This window comes from Pteronotus mesoamericanus, unplaced genomic scaffold (assembly GCF_021234165.1).
Source record: "Pteronotus mesoamericanus isolate MK-2021 breed Mesoamerican mustached bat unplaced genomic scaffold, CSHL_Meso_final scaffold_507, whole genome shotgun sequence".
In the NCBI taxonomy this organism is placed as follows: domain Eukaryota; kingdom Metazoa; phylum Chordata; class Mammalia; order Chiroptera; family Mormoopidae; genus Pteronotus; species Pteronotus mesoamericanus.
Window position 1 is genome coordinate 3406214 of NW_026555319.1, and position 27406 is coordinate 3433619.

Genomic DNA, 27406 nt, shown 5'->3' on the forward strand with positions numbered 1-27406 from the left:
CTGCTATTGGCAATTATATAGTGAGCAAAAATGTAAAAGGAAGTTGGGAGGAGTAAACAAATTTATTAAAATAATACTGTTTTCCTACTATTATAAGGGACAGAATTGGTGTACAGTATTTGTTAAATATTCCGTATGTTATTCAGGAAATAGATTAATACCTTAAAGGGATGTAAGCACTTTTATTTTAATAAAGTGCCTTATAACAAGTTTTTTGTATGCCCTTTGCTCATTGTCCCTTTGAAGTCTTCTCCAGCATAAAGTACTAAAAAGTTAGAAAACCACTCGGTCACTAGATTGACAAGGCTATGAATCTGGTGGCGGGTGGGCACCGCAGAACTTGTGATTCATTAGCTGTCCCTAGGAAGGTCCTTCGGAGGAGGCGGCCACACTGTAGTAGCAGCAGCACCGTACAATATGGGGCAGTGCTAACACTTAAACCTTGATTTTGAAACTAGTTACTAAGTCTCGTCAGTTTGCTTGTTAGGCATGTTTCTGTGCTACAGGAATATCAAGTAGTTGAGCTGTAAGAATTTTTTTTCCTGAGGAAGGGAGGGAAAGACATGGGTTCCGTGTGGTTCCATGTTTTTATGTGTTCGTTGGTTGCTTCCTGTTTGTGCCCTGACCTGAGATAGGACCCACAGCTTTGGTGTGTGTGGATGGTGCTCGAACCAACTGAGCTACCTGGCCAGGGCATAATACAATGTACTAACAAGATTTTTAATATGTTTTGGTCAATGTTTAGTTTTCCTGAGTATGATAATTCTGTGGAGAAATGTCATGCTTCAATGACAAGGTCAAGTTTATGGGGAAATGACACCATGATTTTTCATTTTGGTGTCCCCACGAATTCATATTTTTTCAGTTTTATCTACACCTCATCAAATCAGTTTCATTTAAAATCTTTTGTCCTGACTTGAGTGACTCAGTGGGTTGAGCGTCATCCTGCAAAGCAAAAGGTCACCGCCTCAGTCCCCAGTCAGGGCACGTGCCTGGGTTGCCAGCCAGGCCCCCACTTGGGGGCATGCAAGAGTCAACTGACGAGTGTTCCTCATAGACTTCTAAGGTGTAGGGGATACAAAGGCGCACACAGCTGCTCCCTATTTTCCTTTGCCCTGTATTAGGGTTGTTGGCCCTGCAGCAAATGACGGTCCGCCCTGCACTCAGCAGCCATGAAAAACTAGTAGCCAAGTTTAAACGAAACTAGTGCAACACCTAAAATAATTGAACAGGTAATGACTCTTTTTAGTGGAGATTTATGTTCTTATTTTCATATTTAACAGCTTTAAGTCCAGTGTATATTTTATATTTTAACATCCTACTTGAGACCAGCCGTATGCAGCCAGGGACAGCCATGTTCAACAGCGCAGACCCAGGGGGAGGCAAACTGGCAATTGTGAGTTGCGTGATTTAAACTGAGATGCAATTAATTGGAGGCAAGCGAAGGGGAGGTCAGTTAACTCACTCAGTTGGAACTAAGTTTACAGGGAAGACATACTCCATAGATTTGATTTTATTAAACGTTTTGCTACCCCTTTTTGTTGGCCATTACTATGCTGTGCATTTCAAAGCCTGTGCTCCGTGATGAGTGTTTTGGACGCTACTGCTGGCGGCAGCGGGAGCCTTGGTGCTACCCAGGAGAGAACGTGATGGGGAAGCAGGGGGAAAAACTGGGGTGAGGTAAGACAAGCAGTGTGAGAGCAGTTCGCTTTCGGGGTAACTTGGAAGGTAGAAAAGCATTTGGTAGTTGTGTGTAGGTGTTGAAAACAAATTCAGATGAAGTTTTTAGCTTGTGTGAGTTCTTTTGCAAGTTTAGAAAAATACTATTTTAAGAAGGAGGTTGGTGGAAGCAGATGGAAACAAGTTCTGTATGTACTTCCTGGTTAATTTCATGGGTCAAAAGATTTTAATTACGTATTTTATTTTCAAAAATATTTTATTGCCCAGGCTGGTGTGGCTCAGTGGATTGAGCACTGGCTTGCTAAATGAAGGGTCGCCTGTTCGATTCCTGGTTGCGGGGCATGTCTGGGTTATGAGCCCCCCTATCAAACCCTCAGTAAGCTTTGTTGCTTTAGTTTTATTTTTCAAATATCCTTTACTTAAAAGTACTTACTCTGCCACTGTTGTCACTATCCTCATCCAAGCTACCATTTTTTATTTTGCTGCGTAAATCTTAACAATCTGCTAGACTCAACTTTACTTCTGCTCCATCTCCAAATCTTCTGTTGTGCAATTGGTTGGTGCTCCTTCATCTTACCAAAATGAAAATGTGTAGGTCACAGAAACTTTAAATCACATACCAAATTTTCCTGGTGGAGAGAGGGTCCCTAACGTGGCCCAGGTACTGACCTAACGTTTCAGTCTCGTTTTGCTCCACCTCGGCCTCTTCTTTCCACCTGCAGTTTCCTTAGCCTTGGATGCTCTTAATTCATCCACACTCGCCACCAACCTGGCCCTCCTAACCCTTCATATTTCAGTTCATCCTGAATTCCTCAGTTCACTGATTCCTGCGGAGGTCAAATTTGTTATATATCTGGAATTTCCTGTTTTTATTGCACATATTTTTTTAAACATGTATTTATTTTTAGAGAGAGGGAAAGGGAAGGAGAAACATAGATGTGAGAAACATTGATTGGTTGCCTCTCATACGTTCCACAAATTTGACAGGGACCAAATTTGCAAAACCTCCATGTGCCCTGACCGGGAGTCGAACCAGCAACGCTTTGCAGGAACGATGCCCAACCAAGTGAGCCACACTGGTTAGGGGTATTTCACACATTTCATCCATTTCGACCAACGAGCGGGAGTATTTATGCGTACTTTTTGTTCCTTTTGCTAGAATGTAGGTTCCAATAACAACAGCAGGGACTTCTCAACTTTGCTCACTCAGCGTCCCGGGGTCATAGGGACAGTGACGGACAGGCTCATCAGAGGTTGTGAAAGAATGTTACTGAAGGAGTGAGCAACCTAAGAAACATCAAATCAGAAAGGTCCAAACCTGTAAGAATTTCTATGAGTTAATTTGAGCCAAACTGACAATAATTGCTGGGAAGCAAAATCTCATCAAATTGAGAAAAAGCTCCAGAGAAGGGCAGTTCTGCACTTTATTTTTTGTATTACAATCAAAGGAGAAGGGAGGCAGGAGAAAGCAAAGGGGCCAGACCTCCAGGACTGGATAAAGGTAAAAGGAATGAATGGACACTTCTTTGTCTTAGGCGGGTATGGGATAGTTGACAGCAATTAACATTACAACCACGAGGGGATCTGCAGTCTGGGCTTTGGTGGAAGATTGTGCCCTGTGGGGTCTGGGAAAGGGAAATTACCAGGAGAATCCAAAGGCAGATGCAAAAAGGCATTAAGACTGGCTCAGTAAAAGTAAAGATTGACCTTTATCTATAAAAGATATCCGCCCAGGACAACACTACCTACCATGAATTACCTTTAGTTAGAAAAAAATACTACTTTTGGACCATCCTATGTGTTTATTTTAGGACTCTAATTACGGCCGCCAAGCAGGTCTCCCCTGAGCTTATCAGGTTTAGTATGTGCCCTCTTTTCCCTCCACAATACAAATCTGCAGTAGTTTAATTTAGCCGGTTTTTTCCTGAAAAAGTGAAACAAGCCCAATAAACTGAGGTAGCTTGTCCAAGATCGCGAAGGCAGTCTGTGGCAAAACTGGAATTCTTAGTTCTGTCTTTGCTGTTTGGCATGCACACCACACTCTGAAATGAACCATGTGCCGTGTTCTGAGTTTTCAGCCTTAGGTGCGTAACAAGGACAACCCATATTGTTTTAACACACTGGGTTTCACTAGGGCTTTTTAACGTTCGCGAAGGACCAATCCCGGTATGCAATGCAAACAATGAGCTAACAGTCGCCTAGGAACTACATGTCCCAGCATGCCGTGCTTCCGCGCAATCTCGGAAGTATGACGGATTCCGTTGCATTCTGGGAGTTGTAGTCTCGGGACTGGACCGTCGCTTGTGCAGCTTCCGCGGCCTAGGTTTGAAGAAAATCCTTCACGCCGGGTCGTTTAACGCCCTAGAGAGAGGTGCAGGCCTACGACCTCTGCCCCCTATCCGGGGGGCCAACTCCGCCCCTACTGGAGTCTATCCCACAGCCCAAAATGGCGGCCGAAGTGGATTTCGGCGATTTAGAGCTGTTCGAGGCGTTTGACCACCCGGAGGAGTCGCTTCCAAAGCCCGTTCACACCCGCTTCAAGGACGACGACGGCGACGAGATGAACGAGAACGGGGCTGGCGACGCGGAGCTACGGGAGCGGCTTCTGCAGTGCGAGGAAACCATCGAGCAGCTCCGCGCCGAGAATATCCTTCCCGCACGCCGGGCCTGTCACCCGGGCGTGGTGGGTGCCGAGCCCGGGAGCGCGCGGGCGTAAATTCCACGCGGGCCGCAGATCGACGTGGTTTCTCTCCCCGACCGGCGCGCTGAGAACCTGGGGTTCGGGTTGCGGAGCTGCCCCGCGGGCCTCGGCGCGACCTCTCCGCGTCTGGGATCCGTCTCCCGGACTCCAGTTGCTCTTCCCGGCGCCCCGCCTAGGGCCGGTGTTTAGGGTTATTTCGCACTGTTGCAACCGCTGGCTTGACGACGTTTGGGAACCATATGATTTCATTTTTGCAGCCCAACTAGGGTTGCTGCAGTCCTGTTACAGTTGTGTGTTAGGAGATAACAGGATACTTAGACTTGGCGTAGACCTATTTTGTGGGGTTTTCTTCTTTCTTTTCTTTTGCGGGGGTCGGGGGCGCGCAGAAGCTAGTGGTCCTAGGATGTAGACTTGGGGGCCTTGAGGATTCCAGGGATGCAAAGAGAAATGGGTTAATTGTTTAAGATTGGGAACGCATTTTAAAGTTCTCCCACTTTGGAATAGCTTCCGAGGTGAAGGGGCATGGCAAGGCTTTAGGGAAAACGCGCCAAATGTTTCCGTTTACCTTTAGTTACATGATGACAGGCTTTCCAGCAAGATTTGTTAGTATGTTTATTTAGAGTCTTAGGGGTTTGTTTTTGTTTTTTAAACTGTCTATTTACAGAGAATTTTGGTTCGGGTAGTTTTCCTTTTAGAATTTGTAAGGATCCCTGAAAGTGGTTGGTAAGTTACTTTGGTTTCGAAGTCTGATTTTTGTCCATTCTGCCTTTTTCCACTGTGTTGCTATGAAAAAAACTAAAATACAGAAGAGGTGAAAGTATCCTAGATTCTGCAGTCGTTTACTTTATTGCACGGCGTGATGCTTTCGCCTTGGAAAATTTCCTTAAGTGAGTGGCTTTAACTGTGGACAGGACACCGTTTGAATAACGTTTTTGGTTAGGTCTGTTAGTCTCTTTTGAACTACAGGATGGTCTCTTCTAAATGTCTTTGTTGGAAGGGAGGAGAACTCCATTTTTAGGTCCAAATACCTACCCCTGAAACAAAATAGAAGCTCAGTGTGTCATCTTCAGAATAGCTGTGTGTCTTTTAATGCAACTGGGAGAGTTTGTAGTTGATTTTTATGATGTTCATGAACGTTCAATGAAGGCTTGTACTCCTTAACGTGTAATAACATCAAGAACTTAGAAGAAAATTGAACATTCTGACTCGACCAAGGTATGGAATCTTGAAATTACCCCATAATTGTCCTTTATCTTTTATCTTGATATTAATGTTATCATAGTATCTTTGTAAAAAGGGTGTTTTGGATTTTTGTATTATTTTTATTTGTTCATCCTATTCTGAAGAAATCAGAAGTAATGATCCTTTATTTTTCACTTGTGGGGGTAAAATTTGAATTTTCAAATGTTTGGTAAAGTACAAATGTATTACTCTGTGGAGTGGCATTTTCAAGCCGTCAGCATTTGGGGCTGCCTGATGGATGGGGTTTCACCTGGACCTTTCTGTAGCTGGTGCCTCTCCATTAGGGATTTTAAAAGTTTAAACTTGTAGACTTTAGATGCATTTTGGAATAACTTCCCCATGCTTCCTCCATGTGAACACACTTTATGGATCTAAACTCATTTTTGGTTAGTTATTAACTATTGAATATAACTATGATTCCTCAAAAATCATAACTTTTATAAAAAATACTTTATTTAGATAAGCACATTTTCCAATAGAGTTGATCACTTAGCAGTAAATATTTATAAGTGGGTTACAGTCACCTGAGTCCAAATGACTGCCGCGTTGTAGGCTTTGCCAGTTTATGAAGTAAGCATTCATATCGTGAAAAAGGAAAAAAAAAATTAGAGTAAGTGCCATGCAAATTGTCAAATTGATGAAAGTGTTCTACAGACAACCAAGGGAGAAAAGGAAGTAACATTATACTTAAAGTTTGTACCCCAAGTCTCTTGGTTTAACCCTTCTTTTGGAACCATGATGATGAGAAGTTTCTCTTTTTATCCAGTAAGCATTGTTTGTTTGTTTGTGTTACTTGTTTATATTATGAAATTTTTGAAAGAACTTGGAAAGAATAGTGTAACACCCACTTTCCGTGACATTAACGGTGAGCGCAGGGTCCGGCAGAAGGAAGGCCTGCGTGAGTGTGGTAGGCAGGGCTCGAGAGCGCCCCCCACGGAAGGACAGCAGTGTGAACATTTCGCCTAAAATGCCGTGCCCTGTGCTTGAGTGTGATCTTGTCATGTTGCAGAATTAACACTCTTACGATTTTGTAATAAAAAAAAGGGGCGTTATTTGTGCCAGACCCTGGGTTTTTGCCATATTTTCTTCTAATCCCATATACACATTTCACCCCAAATACTGTAGCGTGTATCTTTTTTAAAAAACACTTTTTCGGGCACAACCACGCCATGCTCACACCCAGCATTGCGCGCTCCGCGCTGGTGCCCCGGGCTCCCAGCTGAAGGTCTTTCTGGCCGACCTATCAGAATGGACCCCGCCCAGACCCTGCGATTATCCGTGGTATTCAAAAACAGGATGTGTTTTAAAACTGAGGTGTGCTCAAATTGAAACAAGTGTCTGAACTTGTCCTTATTTTCATTTCGTTTCTTTACTCAACGAGAACAGGCCTTCGCACAGCCCGCCGTCCAGGTAGAGGCCGTGATGCGGCCGAGGCGGAGTTAGAGACAGCGGGTGCCGGGTTACAGCGGGGGAGCCGAGTCGCGGCTTCCAGGCTGTATCCCAGCTCTGGCTCTGCACTCTTTGAAAGTCAAATCCAGACCAGCTGCTTTTTACGTCTCTCCTTTAGAATCTGGGATTTGAGATATTTACTGCAATGTGTTCTGCCCTCCAAAAAGAACCTATCGTTTATTTGTAAAGTATTTCATTGTCCTCTATAGTTCCAAGCCAGATTCAGTCTGATTCTTTTAGCAATATGTTCTTGTAACCTGTTGATGTTTCCAAATCCCTCTTTCCTCTCCCCAGTTTGTAAAGAAACAATAGGTAAAGAAACTTTTTGGTTGAAAACTGAAAGATGAACTGTAGTTTTCCATTTTTTGTGAGATTTTTTTTAAAATATATCAGGGATACCTCTATGTGAAACCATTAAAGTGGGTAAAGCGGTGAAGCAGATTTTTCTTGAGAAAACTGGAGTTCTGGGTAGTCTTGATGTTATCTTTAATCCATTATATGATCTTCAGTACTTAAGGATTATCTAGGTTATGGGTTTATGTATACATATGCAAGTTTCCCTTTAACTCCTCTAAGAATGTGTTTTCTGTTTTAGTGGAATTTTGGTGAACGACACTAAATTAGATGGACCTTTGTTACAGATTCTGTTTATGAACAATGTTATTTCAAAGTAAGTCATTCTCCCTTTTCTAAATAATTAATTATGGATTTATGAAACAATGTCTTCTGTAAGAATGCTGTTTTCGTTTGCACTTAACACCATTCTTATTCTTTTACTTAAAATTTACGGAAGCGTGATGAAGAGCAAGGGCGTGAGAGTCATGTCAACTTGAATTTGAATCTGGTCTCTTGCTTTCTACCTGTGTGAACTGGGCAGGTCGCGGTTGCTCTCTGCACACCAGCGTCCTCACTGGGAAACAGGACATTAATAGCAGCCATCTCCTAGGTAGCAAAATGAGCACCTGTGAGAGCCCAATTAATAGCCTCTAATTAAAAAAACAAGAACAAAAGAACCACTGTCACCACAACAGCAATGTTAGCGGCTTCTCCCCCACACCCGGGACCCCCGCGGGCTACCTTTAAAGCTCCCCTCCCAGCGCGCCAGGTCTAGGGAGACTGCACTCCCGCAGTGCCCGCTGGGCGTTGGGCAGCGGTTGCCCGGAGAATGGTGACAGGTGTTCCGCACAGGTGCCGGCCCCGTCCCGAGTCCCGCGGTCACATTAGCCTGTGTGCTGGGCAGGGCGAGGAGGCTGTGGGAACCACGGACAGGGCGGGCATCGGCGGGCATCGGCAGGGCAGCCCATGACCTGCTGTGCTCAGCAGAAGAGGGCCCTGAGCTCGGGTGGGGGCAGCTGGACGGCCAGGGGGGCAGCAGCCCAGTGCTGGGCACCCTCGCCACCTTCAGGTTAGAAACCACGTCCCCTCCCGCCCCGGCAGTCTAACTTGGGCACCACGCACCTGGTGCCTCCCCGCAGACGCCCGAGAATGTCGGAAGTAAAGAGACTTGACAGGTAGGTCCTCAGGCCTGCGCGGGGCGCCTTCGGCACTGCCTGAGCTGCAATCCAAGGCAGACAGTTTGATGAGGCTGCTTCTTGACCTGCAAAGCCAGAGAATGTAGACCTCAGCAGCTTCTCTTGCCTTGCACTTTGGTTTTATTTTTTGCAGTTTGAAAGTTACATAGCATTTCCTTATATGCACAAAGAGGCTCTCTGGGAGGATGTGGAAGAAGCCAGTGCGTGGGTTGTCTTGGGCGGCAGGAGCAGGTGGCCCGCGAGCGGGGCGGGGAGGAGGCCTTTCATTACGCAGCCCAGACGCTGCTTTTGCTTATGGAACCACTTAGATGTATTACATGAGCAAAAGTTAAACACACAAAATCTATAAATCCATTTATTCCTAGTGCGAACATGTGCCACCTGTTTCATGCCAAGCACTGTGTTAGGTTCTCGTAGCCATTTTGCTAACCTGGCGCCCAGCTGTGGTTTTCCCCAGGAAGATTCTGAGTGTTGCAGAGTCAGTGATTTGAAAACCTGAACAACAAAGTAACAAAAGTTACATGTGACATAGATGGGTGAGACTTCGGCCTGTTCCATGTTTTACTGTCTGAGTTCTGACCGTTTTGTGCTCTTATGCAGGCAATATCATCAAGAAATAGAGGAATTTGTATCAAATTTAGTAAAAAGATTTGAGGAACAGCAGAAAAATGATGTGGAAAAGACATCCTTTAATCTTTTGCCCCAGGTATTTCAAACTTAAGAGACTTTTAAGACTAGTTAGTAGCTTATGCTTTCACTGCTAATTATTAGGCCACGAGGCTCCTCTTGAATCAAAACCAAAATGATGACTGACACTTGTCAGTACCCCTCCCTCTTTCATCTGGCCTCTTTCTCCACGCCCGCCCGGTGCAGCTCTGGGCTCACCGTGGCGTTGCGGCTCCTTTCCCGTGGGACTCAGGCGGCCCCGCCGCACGCAAAGCCGAAGGCTTGTTTCTCGTGCCCTAACTTGGTCATGGGGATGTGTGTAGAAAATTAACTTTAGGGCAAAAAAAAAAAAATCTGTATTTCTGGGGTTTATAAAATGTGGGTTCTTTTTTTCCCTAAAACCAAAAGTTTATCCACTGTCCTCTTCTTTTCCCTTTACCTGTTTAAAGAAAAAAAAATCAATAGCATGCCCAAAAAAATCTGAGAAATATTACTATGTGAATATTAGAGCATGAATTTATGTTTAAAACATCAGAATTATGTTTTCTGGGGCTTTTTTAAAATTAGAAGTTAAAGAATGTAGAGTCTCTCAAATAAGGATCTTTAGTTGCCTGTCCTCTGAGGTTAGAGAACAGAGCATTCTGATGAACCAAAATTTTAAGTCACCTTAGTTTTCACCTATATAGATGGAATTTTTCAAGATGCAAGAAGTGGAAAATACATTTTATAATAAAAACTATATAAATATTATTAAAGTTTTGATTCAAGGTACACTTTAGAATTTGTTAGTGGCTTCAGGTTGGTGAAAGTTACGTTAGTATTGACCAATAATTTACATAAAGGATTTTTTTAATCTTTCTGGTTATTTGATTGCAAGATAAACTAAAGTATGCCTTGCCGGTTTAAGTGTTGAAAGTTCCATAATTAATATTCATTAACACAAAAGTCAGTGTATGCTAATGCTTCAGAAGATGCTATTTTTTTATATCTTTTTACATTTTTAAACTTTACTACTTGTGAAATTTCTTTTATAAGCATTCCCACCTTGCTAAACTAAACTCACCCTAATTATGACAACAATGAATTCAAATTTTTGTATACTTCAGTGGTAGGTGTTAGAAAATACAGTATGTCCCGATCGCTAATATTTCTCATGTGTGTTTCTCCTTGCATCAGCCGTCCAGTGTCACACTGGAAGAGGACCGTAAAGTAGAAGAGCCCTGTGCTGTGAAAAACAACAAGGAAGCTTTCAGTGTAAGTGGGGACATTTTAGAATTCCTCAGGTATTTGTTTCCTATCCTGCGTCAGTTGGCACCATTTAAATGATAACGCAGCACGTGTCGTTGAGCGATCACACGTTCTTTCGTTACACTTGTTGCAAACAGCAGTGTAGACCTCAGCCTTACATGCTGTAGAGTGCTTTTCAGTGACACTGTCACTGTGACGTGGGGACAGCGTGGACGTTGTGTGGAGGAAGGCATAGAAAGCGAGCATGTTGAACTTACAAATGGTTGAGGTTGAGAGGCATAAGTAGCTAATGGGGCAGAGAGCAGATGTGAAAGTTAAAAGGTTGCCAGACACAAATAACAGGTGAAAAGTCGAAGAAGAAGCTTAATGGGATGAGCCTGCGTTGAGGCCTTTTCAGTGCCTGTGCAGAATTTAGTGGTGCCAGTGCAGTGTAGTGGTGCGGTTTTGCAACTTAGGATTTTTTTTTTCCCCTTAAGATTTTATTTATTTATTTTTACGGAAAGGGGAAGGGAGGGAGAAAGAAGGAGACCAACATCAATGTGTGGTTGCCTCTCACACGCCCCCTGCTGGGGTCCTGGCCCACAACCCAGGCATTTGCCCTGACTGGGAATCGAACCAGCGAGCCTTTGGTTCACAGGCCGGTCCTCAGTCCACTGAGCCACACCAGCCAGGGCTCATTTCCCTTCTAAAGTGGGGTTCTGGGATTTAAAGTGGCAGCTGCCTGGAAAGTGGGAATTTTGCATACTTGTTAATTTTATCCTTCAATAAATACTAATAAATAATTTATAGATGTTCCTTTGTACCATGGACTAGTCCAGGTTCCAGGGACATAAGAATAAAAAAAGAAGGCAAAGTCCCAGCCCACATTGAATTACATTCTAGTGGGGGAAGGCTGTGCTCTGAAGAAACATAAGGCAGGCTAAGTAGCTGAGGGGTATTTGTCTGTGTGTGAGTCCTCAGTGGCTCCTCCGTGGCGGCTGCTCTGAGCCAGACCCAGAGGGCAGCGAGGGGGCGGGGTGAGTGGCCCTGCAGCGTGCGGGAGGAGCGCTCCCAGCCGGAGGCCGAGTGAGCGGGAAGCCCTGAGGCAGAGGCAAACACTAGGCACTGTTCCGAGCTCACTGAAAATACTGCTCAGGGGGACACTGTCCTTCTTCCCATTTCTCGGATGGGAAAGCAGATGTGGACACGAAGGAATTCGCCAGCAGCCCCTCAGGTGGCGGAGGCATGGCCAGGCTTTGAGTTCACGCCTTGGGCCCCATGGCGGGGTCCCTAGATCCTCATGTTGCCTTACAGGCCACAGCGGGGACTTGGGTATTACTCTGAGCGAAAAGCTGTTGGAGGCTCTCAAGTAGAAGTGTGACTTGGTGTGGCTTGAATTTTTAAAAGAAATGGCTCCCCATGGAAGAGCCTGAGCTGCCTGCACGCGGAAGCTGGAGGCCGCGAGCCAGCTACTGTGCGCGTCACAGGTGGGATGAGACGGCAGCCTAGGCTGGGATGGTGGTGGCGCAGTAAGAAGTGGTTTCTAGCCTGGATGTAGTTTGAAAGTAGGACTGATCGAGTAGGTTCAGTAGTTGGAATGGCTCTGGCTTTTGACCTGGGCAGCTGGACTAGTGTCCATGCCTTTTCTGGGACAGGAAAGACTGGAGGGAGTAGTAGGGTCAGGGGGTGCCAATCCAGTGAAGGTTTTTTGTTTTTGTTTTTTAAAGATTTTATTTATTTTTAGAGAGGGAGAGAAACGTCAATGTGTGGTTGCCTCTCACACGCCCCCTACAGAGGACCTGGTTCGCAGACCGGTGCTCAGTCCACTGAGCCACACCAGCCAGGGCCCAGTGCAGTTTTAAACAGGAGAGTGTGAGGTGCCTCCAACACGTCCAGGAAGAGCGGGCAAGTTGGTACCTGCACGTGCAAGAACAGAGGTTAGGAGCGGTCAGAATTGGACATGAAATTGTCAGCACGCGCATTGCATTTCTCACCGTGGGCCTGGCACCGCCGAGAGAGCGGAAGCGGAGAGGACAGGACTGAGCCGCACAGAACACGGAGCGGGGGGGCAGAGTCAGCCAGCGAGGCAGGCGGAACCCCGAGGGAGTGGCGTCATGGGAACCAAGGGAAGAAGGTGTTTCTAGGAGGAAGGGATGTCCGCTGACAGGTTGGAGTGAAGACAGAACTGGCCGCTAAATTTGGCTGCATAGGGGTCATGGGGGCCGTTGCCAAATAGCTCAGTAACCACGTTAGGGACAGAAAGAACCCTTACTGGACATGTTGGAGAGAATGACAGTGTCCTTTTAATTTTTAAAAAAAGTCGGGGGCTGTTCTAGACTGAAGGAGACTAAAAAGAGCATCCGCAGGCATTTGGAACAGGCAGACTTAATCAGACCCTGGCCTGGGGTGGGGGCGGGACGGTCTGCGGGGCTCTGGGAACAGTTGCGGAGAACTGAGTATAGATTGTGTGTTGGTGACACTGAGGAGTTGATGATCATTTTCTAATGGTGCTGTGGTTTGCAGAAGAGTGTTCTTACTTTAGAAGCCTCACATGGAAGTACACAGGGGTGAAGTATTGCAAAGCAAAGCTGGAAACCAGTTAGGAAGTTACTGTATTCATCTCAGGCAAGAGAACGTAAAGGCTTAGTTTAGGCTGTGGTGATAGCGGCGGTGACTGACTTCGTTCAAATGGCTTGGTGGGAAGTCAGTGTGACAAACGTGGGAGCGTGTGTGCGAGAGGAGACGTGCGTACAAAACTGTCGGTGAGCAACTGTTGAATCTCGATGGAAGGTACGTGGGTATTCATCGCACCATTTCTCCAGCTTCTCCATATGAAATTCGTCAGAAAATTTGGCGGGAAAAGAAAAGGCTGAGAGGAAAGAAAACGGAATCAATAACTGTGGACAGCTTCCCAGGGTCTCAGGGCGAGGGGTGCAGGGAGCCGGGAAGTGAGGGCCGCTGACGAGCCGCGGTTTGTGTCTGGAGAGGGTGCCGCCGACCGAGGCGGTCGCCGGGGGGAGTCCCGCAGCCGCCGGGCTGGGGGGGCGGGATTCGCCGCCATCGGAGGCTCTCACTGTCGCGTCGGAATCTGGCTCCTTTAACTAGGGCGTTGATGATTATTTTTGCTAATTTCATCCAAAATAAATTGTTGGAATAATCATAGTCTTACATTATTTAACGTTGTATTTCCCCCTGCTTAAATAGCAATATTTTTTGACTTGTTTTCTGCAGGTTGTAGGAAGTGTCCTGTATTTTACTAATTTTTGCCTTGATAAATTGGGGCAACCGCTACTAAATGAAAACCCTCAGCTAACCGAAGGATGGGAAATACCCAAGTATCCTACATAGTGAATGAAGACCTTTTATGCATCTTGCCATTGTCACCTTTAAAAATATTTACCAAATTTTGCAGACTATGATAACTATTCCTTAATACAATTCACTAAAGGTACCAGCAAGTCTTCAGCCACATTGTTTCCCTAGAAGGGCAAGAAATACAAGTAAAGGCAAAAAGGTTTGTGTGGGGAGTTGTTTTCATTTCTTTCCTTTTGCTTTTTAACCAAATCATAAAGTCTTTTAGCTTGAAAAGTTAATGTTCTTTATTGCTGGCTTACTATGAATAAGTTACTGATCAAGCTGTGATTTTACTATATAGACCTATGTTGAATGTTTAAATGGATCCTCTGTTTATTGGGATCCCTTGGCTCACGCCCAGTGTGTAGGGGTGGGGGGAGGCTCGGTTGTTGCTGTCCCTGTGTGTGTGGTCCTGAACCTCCCGCCCCTCCTCGTGCTGCCTAAGGAAGTGCGGTCGGTTCGCCTCGGTGCTTCTGGTGCTGATCGCTGACGAGACCCAGAGGCGCCCAGTCGGCTGGGAACTCCGGGTTCCTGGGGGAAAGCGCTGTTGCCTTTGAGTCACTAAGGGCAGGAGGCGCAAGTGTGCCCGCGGCGGGTCGCAGTCACCTGTGGTCTACGCGCTTTCTTCTCTTTCGTGCGCTTTGCCGGCATCTGAGATTTTGCTGACTTGTTTTTATATTTTCATTTACATTATGAAATTTCTGTTTTTTGACCAAATAGGCCAAAGCCTCACTGTTTCAATTGTGGGTCTGAAGAACATCAAATGAAAGATTGCCCAATGGTAAATTTTTCTCCTATAAAACAATATCTTTAACCAGCGCTTTCTGATGTTTTCAGCATATTTCTGGCGTTGTGTGGTATGCAGAACCTTCCTGTGATAATCTCCTGTGGCCCTTGAATTTGAAACCTTTTCAAACTCATACTTAAATTTCCAGGCATTAGATTTTTTTTTAAAAATTTAGTACAGCACTCTGTATTTGAGATGAATGAGCATTAGGAGAGTTAATTTTCAGACAGTTTATTCTAAAAACTTGATTTTATATTATAATAATTTTGCAGTAATAAGAAATTAAAGTGACTGCTTCTCTTTCTTGCTTATTTTTCTAAAATATCCACCCGGTTTCATACCGTTTACTCAAACATGAAAACTGAAATAATCTGTTTGCTTGACCTGAAGTGCTTGTTCTTTATTTAATTTCTGAACTATTTCAAAAATGCTTGACACCCCTCTCAAACGCGTCGCACGCAGCCGCGGAACGCCGCGCGCATCAGCGAGAAGAGGAAGGCGTACCTGCACGCCTGCGGGGAGGCTGGCGGCCAGGGCTTCCAGCAGCGCTACCACGCCGACGAGGTGGAGGAGCGCTTCGGCAGGTTCAAGCCCGGCGTGATCAGGTACCGCTGCTCAGTGTGCCGTGGGCAGTCGTGTCTCTTTCCACACTATGGGGAGTGTTCTGTGTTTCTAGGGTAATTGTCGGTCTGTAGGTTGTCTCTGACAAGGCTCTAGATAATATATACATCGATCCAGTTGAAAACCTTCATTGAAATCTTAACTATACAAGGTCCGTCCGGAAGGAATCCAACCATGTGATATAAAAAATAGAGACGTTTATTGAAAAAGATACAAGATACAAGAAACATTGTGCATAGCACAGGGATGCCTGGGTCCCCTTCAAAGCAGGCACCTTGGGACCTCACATGGTTCTTCCACTCGCCATCAGCTGCCCCATTGTGTTTTCCTGAATCTTATCAACAGTCTGAAATCTCTTTCTTTTTTATTTTTATTTTTTTAGATTGTATTAATCTCTAGAAGGGAAGGGAGGGAGAAAGAGAGAGAAACATCAGTTTGCGGCTGCTTCTTGTGCGCCCCCTACTGGGGACCTGGCCTGCAGCCCAGGCCTGTGCCCTGACTGGGAATTGAACCAGCAACCCTTTGCTTCACAGGCCGGTGCTCAATCCACTGAGCCACACCAGCCAGGCTGAAATCTCTTTTTTTTCAAAGGTGATGTTAGTTTTGGGAAAAGCCAGAAGTCTCAGGGTACCGAACCTGGGCTGTAGAGGGGCTGAGTCACCTGGTGATTTGATGTTTCACCAAAAAACCCTGCACAAGACGTGATGCGTGAGCAGGTACATTGTCATAATGAAGTTGCCAGTCACCAAGGGGCCTATGGCTGCAGCTTTCTGAATCTGAATAGTTTCCACAGAGGAATGTTCGAGCTTAACACAAAACATGATGTGGATTTGTTGCACTACTCAGTCATCTTGAACACAACGGCCACACACTACACGTGCTCACTCAACGGCGACTACTGCCTCCCCTGACTAGGAGGGCGAAGTCCGCATTGTTCACACTTGCGCATTCCAGTCCACTCTCCTTGGATGCCGGGTTACATCGATTCGTGCAAACCATTCTCGTTATATTAACAGTGGCTGGACTGTTTCTGGGCAGACCTCGTATATTTGATAGGCGCCATGCCACCAGCTGTGTGATGTAAGACAGAGTTGTTTTGAATCATTGGAGTATTACGTGTTTTCATCCAAACCAGAATACAGTATTTTTCTCCCTCTTTTATTTTTACTAAGTGAGGAACTTCAGGATGCACTGGGCGTGACGGATAAGAGCCTTCCGCCTTTTATATATCGGATGCGCCAGCTAGGATACCCACCCGGATGGCTCAAAGAGGCCGAGCTGGAGAATTCGGGGCTTGCGCTCTATGATGGAAAAGGTAACATTAGGGCAGATCGGTCGACTTCCGTGTTTAACGGTTCTAATCTAATGGTTCAGAAATTCTACAATGGAAGAATAATGCTCTTGTCATGAATATAGGCACTTTCTGGGTCTACTTGTGGTCTGGAGAGGGATTTACATTGACCTCTAGCATATTAACTCTTTTGTTGGTCTGTAACAGATGGTGCTGATGGGGAAACAGAAGCTGGAGAAATACAACAGAATCAAAATGTCACTTATGATCTCTCAAAATTGGTAAACTATCCAGGTTTTAATATATCTACTCCCAGAGGCATTCCAGACGTAAGTGTGTGGTTTTCTTACTCTTTTGATATGTGTAGATTGTTCAAAATGTTAGCTTATGTAGCAGTGACTGTTACTTCAAAAGTAAATGTGTTGCTTAAGGGTTTAATGTTTTAATAACCTTTATGTTGACTAGAATCTTAAGTGAATCTTACATTCTTAAAAAAAGTAAAAACCCACAATAGCTTTTTTTAATTTTTATGTCCTAAGAAAAGGATATAATAGTTATAAATATAACTATTTATATATAATAGAATAGAGTAGATTCTATTCTGTAGAATAGTTAGATTCTGTAAATCTAAAGTTACCCTAAAATTTAAAAGACTGTTATTTTTTTTAATGTGGGATGACTCTGAGGCAGTGTTATAAGTTTTACAGAATTACTTGGAAAATGAATTTATGCCTTTGATAAATCTAAGTATACCACTACTTTTTTCTATTCTTACTTCCTTTTTTCCCCCTCAAAGTAAAATTTCTCATTCTGTATGAGAATGGTTCCTACACTTATGTTTCAAAGTTCAACAGTTAACTTGCAGTGGTGATGGTAGCTGCGGTATTTTAATTTAAAAATAAAAATGCGTGGACCAAGTGGAGGGCCAAATGGCAGGCACAGGCCATCAGTGCCTCTGGAAGTGGGTCCCGGACCCAGCCCAGAGCAGGTCCCTCGGGGTGCTCGCAGCCCCTCCCTTCCACTCCCCTGAGCTGTCCCTGGCTTCTGTGGGTCTGACGAGCGCCAGAGCAATTCCTAGTACCAGTCGCCGCTGGGTGCGCGGTTGGTGAAGAGGGAGCGTTGGACCTGGCAGATTCGCAGCCGTGCTCAGTGGGGAGGGAAAGAATAGGGTGGAAAACGCAGCGCCAGGAAGTTCGTTAGGAGGGATGGGCCGCGAGCGGCCGAGGGAGGGTCAGGCCGCCAGGCCTGATGGGAGTCCGTGCAGTCCTGCTTAGAGCATCTGCTTGTCGTCGGCAGGACATTTGGGGCCGAGGGTCAGGTGGTCTTTTAGTGTTCGGTCCTGATGGTTCTGTAGGCAGAGCTGAGGTTTTTTTCTTTCAAAGCACCATTATTTTCATGAATTCCCCTAAAAAGGAAAAGCCACATATGAAGCAGAAATGTAATTTGAGACCTCCATTTTACCCCTTGGAGCAGAATCTCCAAGCATGATTTTGTTTTTTCCTTCTCTTCGCGTCGCTAGGAATGGAGGATGTTTGGTTCCATACCAATGCAGGCCTGTCAGCAGAAGGACGTGTTCGCCAATTACCTCACTTCCAACTTCCACGCGGTAAGAGCCTTTCAGAGTGTCCTCTACGAACGCTGATTGCCGGGGCGGTTGGGGGTGCAGGGTTAGGGGCTGGGGGGATTTTGCAAAAATGCACAAGGACTCATGGATGTAGACAACAGGTCAGTGATTGCTGCCGGGGGTGTAAGAGGACTAAATAGTAATGGGAAAAAATATAATAAAGTTTTTTTTAAGATTTTATTTATTCATTTTTGGAGAGGGGACGTGAGGGAGAAAGAGAGAAAAACATCAATGTGTGGTTGCACCCCTGCTACTGGGGACCCAGCCAGCAACCAGGCATGTGCCCTGACCAGGAATCGAACTGGCGACCCTCTGGTTCACAGGCTGGCGCTCAGTCCAGTGTGCCACACCAGCCAAGGCTAAAGGTTATTTTTTAAAAACAGGTGCAGATATGTGTGTACAAATGCACAAGAAAAAAAAGCAAATAAAATATAAGTCAAAAAAAATTAAAAATTAAAAAAAAGTTTATTGCATATGTCTGTGGGATTGTGTGGTGCGTCAGCATCTTATTGCCTCTCTTGCTTTGCACAAAAGCTCTCTTTGTTTTCTGATGACTCAAAAGCAGAAAAGTAGCTACATTCAGCAGTTACCCAGGCTTGGCCCCGGCTGCTTTTCTGCATCACGTTTACGTGAAGGGACGGAGTTTCATCCGTTGCCTGCCCAGCTAACTGTGGTTTGGTTCCCCCGTTAGCCGAGCGCGAGGTCTGGCCCCAAGCGGCCTTCGTCTCAGTCCAGCCCCGGTGGCCCCAAGAGACAGAGGAAGGAAAGCAGCTCGGCTTCCCCCGCTGACATGGAGCTCGACTCGGGTAGGTTGCGTGCTGTGGATTGATTTCATTGAGAAGGTCAGACAGATTTGTACACCCCTGAGTGCCGTCAGAAACAGGAAGCTCTTTATGAGCGCTGACTAAATAGGAAATCTTCCATTTTATCCTTGGCGATCAGAGCTTCTGCTCCGTTACTGAAAAAAGCTGGGGTGGAAAACACGGCTTGGTGTGAGGGGTAAGCAGGCCAGCGAGCTGCCTCCTGAGCCAGGCAGACCCGGCTCTTGGGTCACCCCGTCCCATCCCCGCAGCCCCGCGCCTGGGCTGGCGCCACAGGCGGGCAGCAGGCGGAGGCAGGTGGAAGGCGTCCCCCTTTGGCGCTCGGTCCACGAGTAAGGTGGCCAGAGCCAGGCCAAGCTTCCCAGTTACTCCTCCCAACTTTTGTTTTGTTTTGTTTGACTTTTTTACTGGATTTTTTGGGATGACACTGGTTGATTGATAGGTTTCGGGGGTACAGTTCCGTAACACATCTCCTGTATATTGTATTGTGTGTTCACCACCGCAAGCTGAGCCTCCGGTGTTAGTTCAGCGAGTCGCTTCTCCCCCCAGGAAGGAGACCAGGAGGAAAATGGGGCCTCCCAGGAACCCGGTACAGCACTAGGCCTTGCCCTTTGACCCCCTCGCCTTCTGTTCCCTGAACCCTCGGGGCTGACTTGCGGGGCCTGGTCAAGCAGGACCAGGATGGCGCTCTCTGGCAGGTCAGCAGTGTGTCAGGACAGCCACGCTCCCATGTTTGTGGCCCTGCCACCGCCCCGCCCCCCCGCCCCACCCCCCGCCGCCACCACAGCACCAACCACTGCACCTTGGGTTTCCCTCTGGTTCTGGTGAGTAGATTTTGCCCCTAGAAGGCTCTGGAATGGATCAGGACTTTGTGTTACTGAGATGAACTGCAAGGCCACTCTGAATCCAAGATGGAAGCTCACTCCTTAGGCTATTTTCCACCCACATTATGCCCAGCTACCTTGGTCCCAGACAGCATGTTGGATGTTCTGCGGTGAGGTTAAAGCACGGCATTCAGATAAAATGAAAACGCCAGCAACATAAATTGCCCCAAATTTCAATGTGAAACCTCTCCTTCCAGTTTTCAAATTCCAATGGGGAATTTAAAGGTCACAGATGAAATTCCCTTAAAGTCCAAGGCAGTTCAAGTCCAAAGTCAAATTGCTTTGCATGAGTGGCCTCAAAGTTGGAAATCAAAGGCTCCAAAGCATTTTCCCCAGTCGTTCACTCTGCTTAGCCTCTGCCACAGGAGTGTTTGATGCCCGAGCGGAGTTCACAGGCTGGGCGCCTGGCATCTATGACCTCGTTTAGGTCTCCAGCCTCCCTTTTATCATGGCCAAGGACTTCAGAGGAAGCGTGGAGTCCTGCAGCCTTTGCCACACGCCTAGGAAATTTTGAAAACAAAACATTTCCCCAAACCTGGAAGCGCCTGTCCCAGACAGAATTGCATCCCAGAGTGCATCACGTCTCAGGGCCTTCAGAGGCCGGAGCCAAGGCTTCTGAGCGATGGCAGAGACCTTGTCAATGCCGATGTTACTCCTTTATTTAAAAATTAAGGTTCTATTTATTTATTTATTTTTAGAAAGAGGGGCAGGGAGAAAGGAAGAGAAACATCAGTTGATTGCCTCTTGCACACCCCCAAATGGAGGCCTGGCCCTCAACCCAGTCATATGCCCCGACCGGAAGTTGAACCGGTGACCGTTAGGTTTGCAAGACGATACTCAACTTGCTGAGCCACCATAGTCAGGGCACAGTGCCAGTGGTGCTCTCGTAGTTCCCTAGGCTGAGACGTTCCATCCACCCTGAATCCAGCCCTCCATTTCTAGCCTGCTGCCAAAGCCTATCGGTCTTTCAGCGATTCCATTCCGCTTTTACCATTATCGCTCTTGGGGTCCTTATAACTGATTTTTTTTTTTTTTTTTTTTGCATCCTTCCATTCAGCTTTTATCTATTCTTTGCCCTTCTAAACAAATTGATTTCTTAAGGTCTAAGTGACAGTCTGTGACTCACTCACAGATCTCGCTGCCTGCACAGTCAAGTTCAGACTGGGTTTGCATTGCATTCATAATTCCATGTTACTTGGCTGAACTTCCCAAATTTTTCAAGCATGGACCATGTCAGACTGCTCACAGACCCCACGGGCAGGACACCCCATGAGACCCAAGCGGCGCGTGTCAGGGCTGTTCCCTGTCGCCAGGGATCGCAGGTGCACAAACTCCATTTTAACGTGCTGGCCCCAGGGATACATGCAAAGCCCAAGGGTTGCATGTAGCTGCCACAGAGCTGGTCTCAGACGGAAATGGTGGCGTACAGGGAGAACTGAGCAGCTGGGTGAGGTCAGACCTTTGCCAAGAGTGACCTTGAGCTGCACCCGGAGGGGTGAATTCAGGGGCTTGAGCAGCGTCAGGGCGTTTGAGGCCTGGGAGATGCAAACGCAGATGTGTGAAATGTCGGCATCAGGCCAGCAGCAGGCTGACAGCTGGAGTTTGACCCCAGGCAGTGAGAAGGGGCCTGGCGGAAGCAGGTAAATTCTTGGTCATCAAGGGCCTTGGACGGCCTAGAGGACGCTGGACGCCATCTTGTAGGTGCTGGGGAGGCACCGAAGGCTCTCTCGTGCCAGGGGAGGGGCCTGTGTGTTCTGGAATGAAGGACCGTGAGGGTGGGTGTGACGGAGAGGAGTCCAGAGACAGACCTCTCTGCTCTTCCTGGCAAACAGGAACAGCCTGAAGTACCAGCGGCTGTGACAGTCTGCAGGAGAGTGGGCCCCAGAGAGCCAAGGAGCTGGGTGTGGCGGGTCCTCGGGGGGACTCTCAGATGACCAGCAGGTTTCGGTCTTGGAGGCTTTACCCCAATATCGTTGTCGGTGCCCTTAGTGAATAGCAAATAGGAGAAGAGTCCTGATTTTAGAAAAAGATCCTTTGTTTTGGACAGGTTGGGTCTGTCGTGTCTGGTGTCTGGGACATGTAGGCGGTATAGACCTGCAGTGCAGGCGGACAGTCCAGGCCGGAGACACAGAATTAGGAAATAAGGCAGGGGTACCCGCCTCGTCTGTGCCCCGCCATCTGCGGCGGCCTGCCCCACGCTCCGGCCCGGCGGCCTGTGTGCATCCACGCGCCCACCTTCAGTTGCAGCCGGCTCCTAGAAGCCGCTCCCAGTCGCCGTGCCGTTGTTTGCCGTGCCTGGCTCCGAACCGGAGCACACAAACCGAAAACAGATTCCTGAGGGACTGGTTAAAGTTTCTGGCGCCAGAAGGTCCCAAGCTCTCCCTGTGGGCATCCTTTTCGGGCGGCTCGAGAACGTGAGGTGGTGGTCATGGTATGAGGATCCAGAGTTTCCCCCTCAAGCCAGTTGTTTTTGGCCATTGAGTCTCTGATTACCCCTGAGTTCACGCACAGTAATACGTGTCCCCTTTCTTATTTCAGATGCAGACGTCCCGCACGCGTCCCCGGGCAGGGACGCCGCTCAGTTCCAGCCCCCGTTGCCCCCGGGCACTCCGCCCCCTCTGCCGCGGGGGACCCCTCCCCACACCTTCACACCGCCGCTCCCCAAGGGCACCCCACCTCTGACCCCCGGCGACTCACCGCAGACCAGGACGGCGTCGGCGCCCACTGACGAGGACACACTGACCCTGGAAGAGCTGGAGGAGCAGCAGAGGCGCATCTGGGCGGCCCTGGAGCAGGCCGAGAGCGTGAACAGCGACTCGGACATCCCTGCCGACACACCTTTAACTGGAAACTCAGTTGCCTCTTCGCCTTGTCCAAACGAGCTGGACCTCCCTGTCCCAGAGGGCACGCCCCCAGAAAGGCAGGTGCCAGGGGAGCCCGAGGACCCGGACGCGTGCACGAAGAGGTCGGAGGTCGACCGTCCCTCAAGCCCAGGCTCTGAGGAGGCCTTGCTTTGTCAGAAGGACAAGGAAGAGCCCGCTCAGACAGACTCTGCGGACGCGCTCAGCAACGGCGGCGCCGTGCCACACTGCGACGTGAGCAACGGAGGCAGCCAGCAGCCCCCGCACGGGGAAGCTAGTCCCGCACCAGCCCCCAAAATCCACAGCCCCATCCCTGACATGAGCAAGTTTGCCACCGGAATAACGCCATTTGAGTTTGAGAATATGGCGGAATCTACTGGGATGTACCTCCGGATAAGAAACTTGTTAAAGAACTCGCCCCGCAACCAGCAGAAAAACAAGAAGACTTCGGATTAAGTGCTTGACACGGCGTCGAGATCTTGGCCATCAGCACTAGGGACACGTAAAACTGGCCTCCTGCTCGGCCCCCCGTGCGGCAGAGCCCATCCGACCCCGGTGGCCTGCGGCCAGACCTGTTCTAATGAATTGGGCGGCCGGGCCTGCTGGGTCCTGTGTCATTCACGCTGGTGGGGACTCGGGGGGAACCGTGAGGAAGAGCTGGTTTAGATATAGTTTGTTAAGGTTTATACTATTTTTGGATTGTGAGTGTCCTCCAAGAGTGATGGTTTTTATCTGTCTTTTGTACATTGTTTTCCCTTTCTACATTTTGCTAATTAATAAGTTTAATATATCACTTTTTAAAAGAAAAAATTCTAACCATTTTAAATTCATATTTCAACTTCAACAACCAAATGAGAAAAATCAGGGATGAGCAGCTTTATCCCACTTGGGGTATTTTTGTAAGTGATTTACATACATCAATTTTAATAACTTTTACTTTTTTGTAACTTCATTCTTCATATAAGCTTGCTATACAGGTATGTTCATCTTTGTGTACAAAGGTTTAATAAATTAGTTTTCATATACATAATCCAAGACTTTGAATACAGAAAAGTGATTCACAGTTAAATTGGTATATAAAACTCCATAAGTTTGGAAGTAAATTATGTGGTTACAAAAATTAGTAAAAATATAAAAAGGAAAAAAAGCAAAGGAAATATTAGGTATTACAAATCTGGATATTTTCAGTGGATTTCAGCCTTCCATATAGAAGCAGCAGAATCTTAATCATTTTTAAAAAAATGAATGGAGCTTGCCTTTGTACAGAAAAAATTTCTAGACTTGAACCCCAAGAAAATTAATAGTTAAAAATAAAAGTGGACAAAAAATTGCTTTTAATTGTCAGATCTATAAAAGCTGAAGCTGGTTTTTGTCTTTATGTGGAACGTTATCGCGTCTTTATAGTCAAGCTCATGAAAATAAACATTAAGATCTTGAACTGTCAGTCTCAGGTAGTGCAGAGTGGAGCAACAGCAGGGTTACAGTTGTGAGTACGTGAGTTTATTCTCACATTATTTATTAATTATTGTATTTTCCGTAGAAGCAACTGTGAGCCTGCTTTTGCCCCCCCCCGTGTTACCCTCTCAGGCCAGCAGAGGGAGCTAAATACAACCGTGACGGATTTAATTTTCATTTTGAGAACTTGAGTAATCAAATTTACCATTCTCTAAGCAGTAAAGGGAAGGGAAATTATATAAAGGAGGAAATTTGTTTGTCAAGGCTCCGACAGAACATGCCAGGAATTGAGTAAAATATATTGTACTTTTGGATTTTCTCTCTGCTTTGAAGTTCATAGTGAAAGTAACCTCTCTCATGATCCCGCTCTGTGTTTCCGTCAGATAAATGTAATGTCACCACATTGTACGTGTAACGTAAGGGAACTTCAGGGCCCCAGAGCGGTTACCGGGACTCATCAGCGCTCAGGCAGCGGGGCCGGGAGGCCAGTCTTCCCCGAGAGGCCCGCCTGCTCTGGAAGTGATGTTTTACGAGAGCCTCCTCCGAACAGCAGAGCGACGTCCCAGCTGCCGCCTCGGCCTGGCCACACACGTCACGTGAAGGCGTTTTCAGGCTTTGCCCCGTTTGCGCAATCTCTGAGTTAGGTGATGTTTTGTTAACTTCACCTTTTAGAGGGAACGCCTCAGACACACAGCTGGTAAGCAACCGCGTGACTAAATCCAGGTCGTCCTGACCCCGCCCGCACCATCCATGCTCTTGGCCACGGCACTGCCTCCCTGTCACAGCCCTGGTTTCTTCAAAAAATGGCCTAACTCGATTTATTCAGTTTTGTCTTAGAGGACACCACTTCTGTTAAGTCGCTGTGTGTGCTCCGGGGCGTTGAAAGAAGGCAACCGTGAGCGCGGGCTGGTGTGGCTCAGTGGAAGGTCGCTGGTTCCATTCCCAGTCGGGGCACGCGCCTGGGCTGCAGGCCAGGTTCCCAGCTGGGGACGCGCAAGAGGCAGCCAGTCGATGTATCTCTCCCTCTCTTCCTCCCTCCCTTCCCCTCTCTAAAAAGAAATAAATAAAATCTTTTTTTAAAAAAAAAGCAATGACAATGATGGAATCTGCTTTAGTGGGGAAAATGGTGATGGTTCCTCGTTCGCGAAGAGATTCACTCAGTGGCCGTGGGAGGGGGGCCAGGCACCTGGGCTGTTGCGGGGGGGAAAGCGCCTCTGAACAGCTGGCCGTGGGCTCCAGTTCATTAGGGGGGCGTTTGGAGACCCCTGGGAAGAGGGAGCTTTCTGAGCGAGTCCTTCAAGGGTCGTAGGATTTCCACAGATAAGGAACCTTGAAGTGCACAGGAAATCCCATGATTAAAACAAGCAGACTCTCAGGAAGTGTAGGAGGGTAAAAAGAAAGACTTAAAAGGGTTCTTTATTCACTGATGCTCAGAACTCTTGATAGCTTTACTATGAGGTTTGAATTTTATGGAGGAAAATGATGGAAAGGTTTATCAGTGTGGCGAACTCACTGAAATGAAAATATCCAAGAGGTGTTTTAGGAAGAGAAACCCTGCAGCAGAGTTCAGGATAATTGGGAGGAAGGGGCCACTTTAGAGAAGGAAGCCCAGAAGAATGGACAGTGGTTGCCTGCGGAAGGCGCCCCATGTATCCTGTGGGCCGGATCCGGACTGCCGGGAGCGTGGGCGGGGAGCGCGGTGCTGCTGGCCCGGGGCGTGCTGCGACAGGTCTCGGGTGGGTAGGTGAGGTCATAGGCAAACACCTGCACTTCAGGATCAGGGTGGGGACCTCCGGGGTGGGGACCAGTTTCTAATGTTTGCCTTAGGTTAAAAGGAATGTGGACTGCAGCAGACAGGTTGTCAAGACAAAACCAGCTCTTTGTCACCTCCCTGAACAGGTAAGTAGAAAGCCTTACTAAGATACCAAATGACTGATTTTTTTTTAAGATTGCATTTCTTTAAGTGGTCAAAAATTGGGCCTGCTTTCTACCAGCAGGAGGTCTCTCCTAGTTGGTTCCATCCTTCAAGCCCTTCTGCCGACTCCTGCTTCATAGATCATCAGTAGAAGGTAAACCCAACAGATGTGCTGGAACAATTGTGAATCTCCAGGCAGCTGGTCAGGCATGACTGTTCCCAAGAGCCCAAGTCCACGCAACCTGTGTCTGCAGCACTTAGGAGAATTCGTTTTCCTTGCACTGAATGTTTGTTTGATATAATGGTAGGCCTTTAAATGTGTAGGAGTAAATTATTTTGTTAGAATATAGTTTTCAGTTACAGAGCAATTACTATTTTCTTAATAAGCCGGAAGTCTCTGAACAAGCCTGCCGTGTAATTCCCCGGCAATCTAGCGGCAACGTTGGACTATTGCAGTGCAGGAAATAAAGTGACAGCTGTCTTAAAAAAAAAAAAAGTATTTTTTTGGGGGGGTGTGTCCCAAAGAAATGGCTCCAATAGCGGGGTGGGGAGAAAGAGGCTATAAAATTAAAATGAAAGAACGCTTTCCTTCCAGTGTTGTGGAGCGTGTCTTTGTGGTACACACTTGGATTTTGAGATGCTGGGTTTTATAACTTAGAAAACAGCCCCTGTAAAATTCGCGTCCCATGGCCTCCATCAGCCACCGTTAAAGGTCCGCATTAGAGCCCACTTGTAGGACATTTTCATTAGCAGTTAAATTACACCCTTTTATAACCACTTAAAGAGTAAATTAAGATAATTTATTTTGCTTTGTCTCAAATGCTTATATTTTAAATTGTCAGCAGAAGGAGTAACAAAGTCATACATTTGAAGAAAAAGAACCCGTAGAGAGGAAGCCCACATGATTTTCCTTCTTACCAAAATGCATCTTCTCACCAGGCCATTTTTCTAAACCCAAACATTTTCCTTTTTCCCCAAATTGGAAATTCTTGATTGTGTTGCTGATATAAGTAATACAGATTTGTTGTGAATGTGGAAGTCCTGGATATGCACAATCACAAGTTTCAGCTCCCATTGTTCATTGTTCAGTTTGGTATAACTTTTCCGGAACAAATGCTAAGATTTTTTTTTTTTCAGTATATTTGTATATACAAGTCTTACAAGTGTGTTTTAACGAAAATGAGATTATACTACACTTGCCAGTATTTGAAATCTATTCTTTAACAAAAATATTTATTTATTTTTAGAGACAGGGGAAGTGACGGGGGGAGAGAGAGAGAAACATTGATGCATCGA

At 46.7% G+C, this 27406-nt stretch overlaps 1 protein-coding gene across 1 annotated transcript; it reads left to right on the top strand.

Annotated features, from left to right (window-relative positions):
* The first annotated feature begins 3957 nt into the window (after positions 1-3957).
* ZCCHC8 (zinc finger CCHC-type containing 8) lies at positions 3958-25196 on the top strand. The gene is made up of 14 exons (XM_054594434.1): positions 3958-4325; positions 5554-5596; positions 7668-7742; positions 9205-9310; positions 10447-10524; positions 13729-13832; positions 13946-14011; positions 14572-14632; positions 15101-15243; positions 16432-16574; positions 16758-16879; positions 18070-18156; positions 18866-18980; positions 22418-25196. Exons 1-14 carry the CDS (start codon positions 4127-4129, stop codon positions 23194-23196), a joined length of 2121 nt encoding a protein of 706 aa, XP_054450409.1. The 5' UTR covers positions 3958-4126; the 3' UTR covers positions 23197-25196.
* The last annotated feature ends 2210 nt before the right edge of the window (positions 25197-27406 follow it).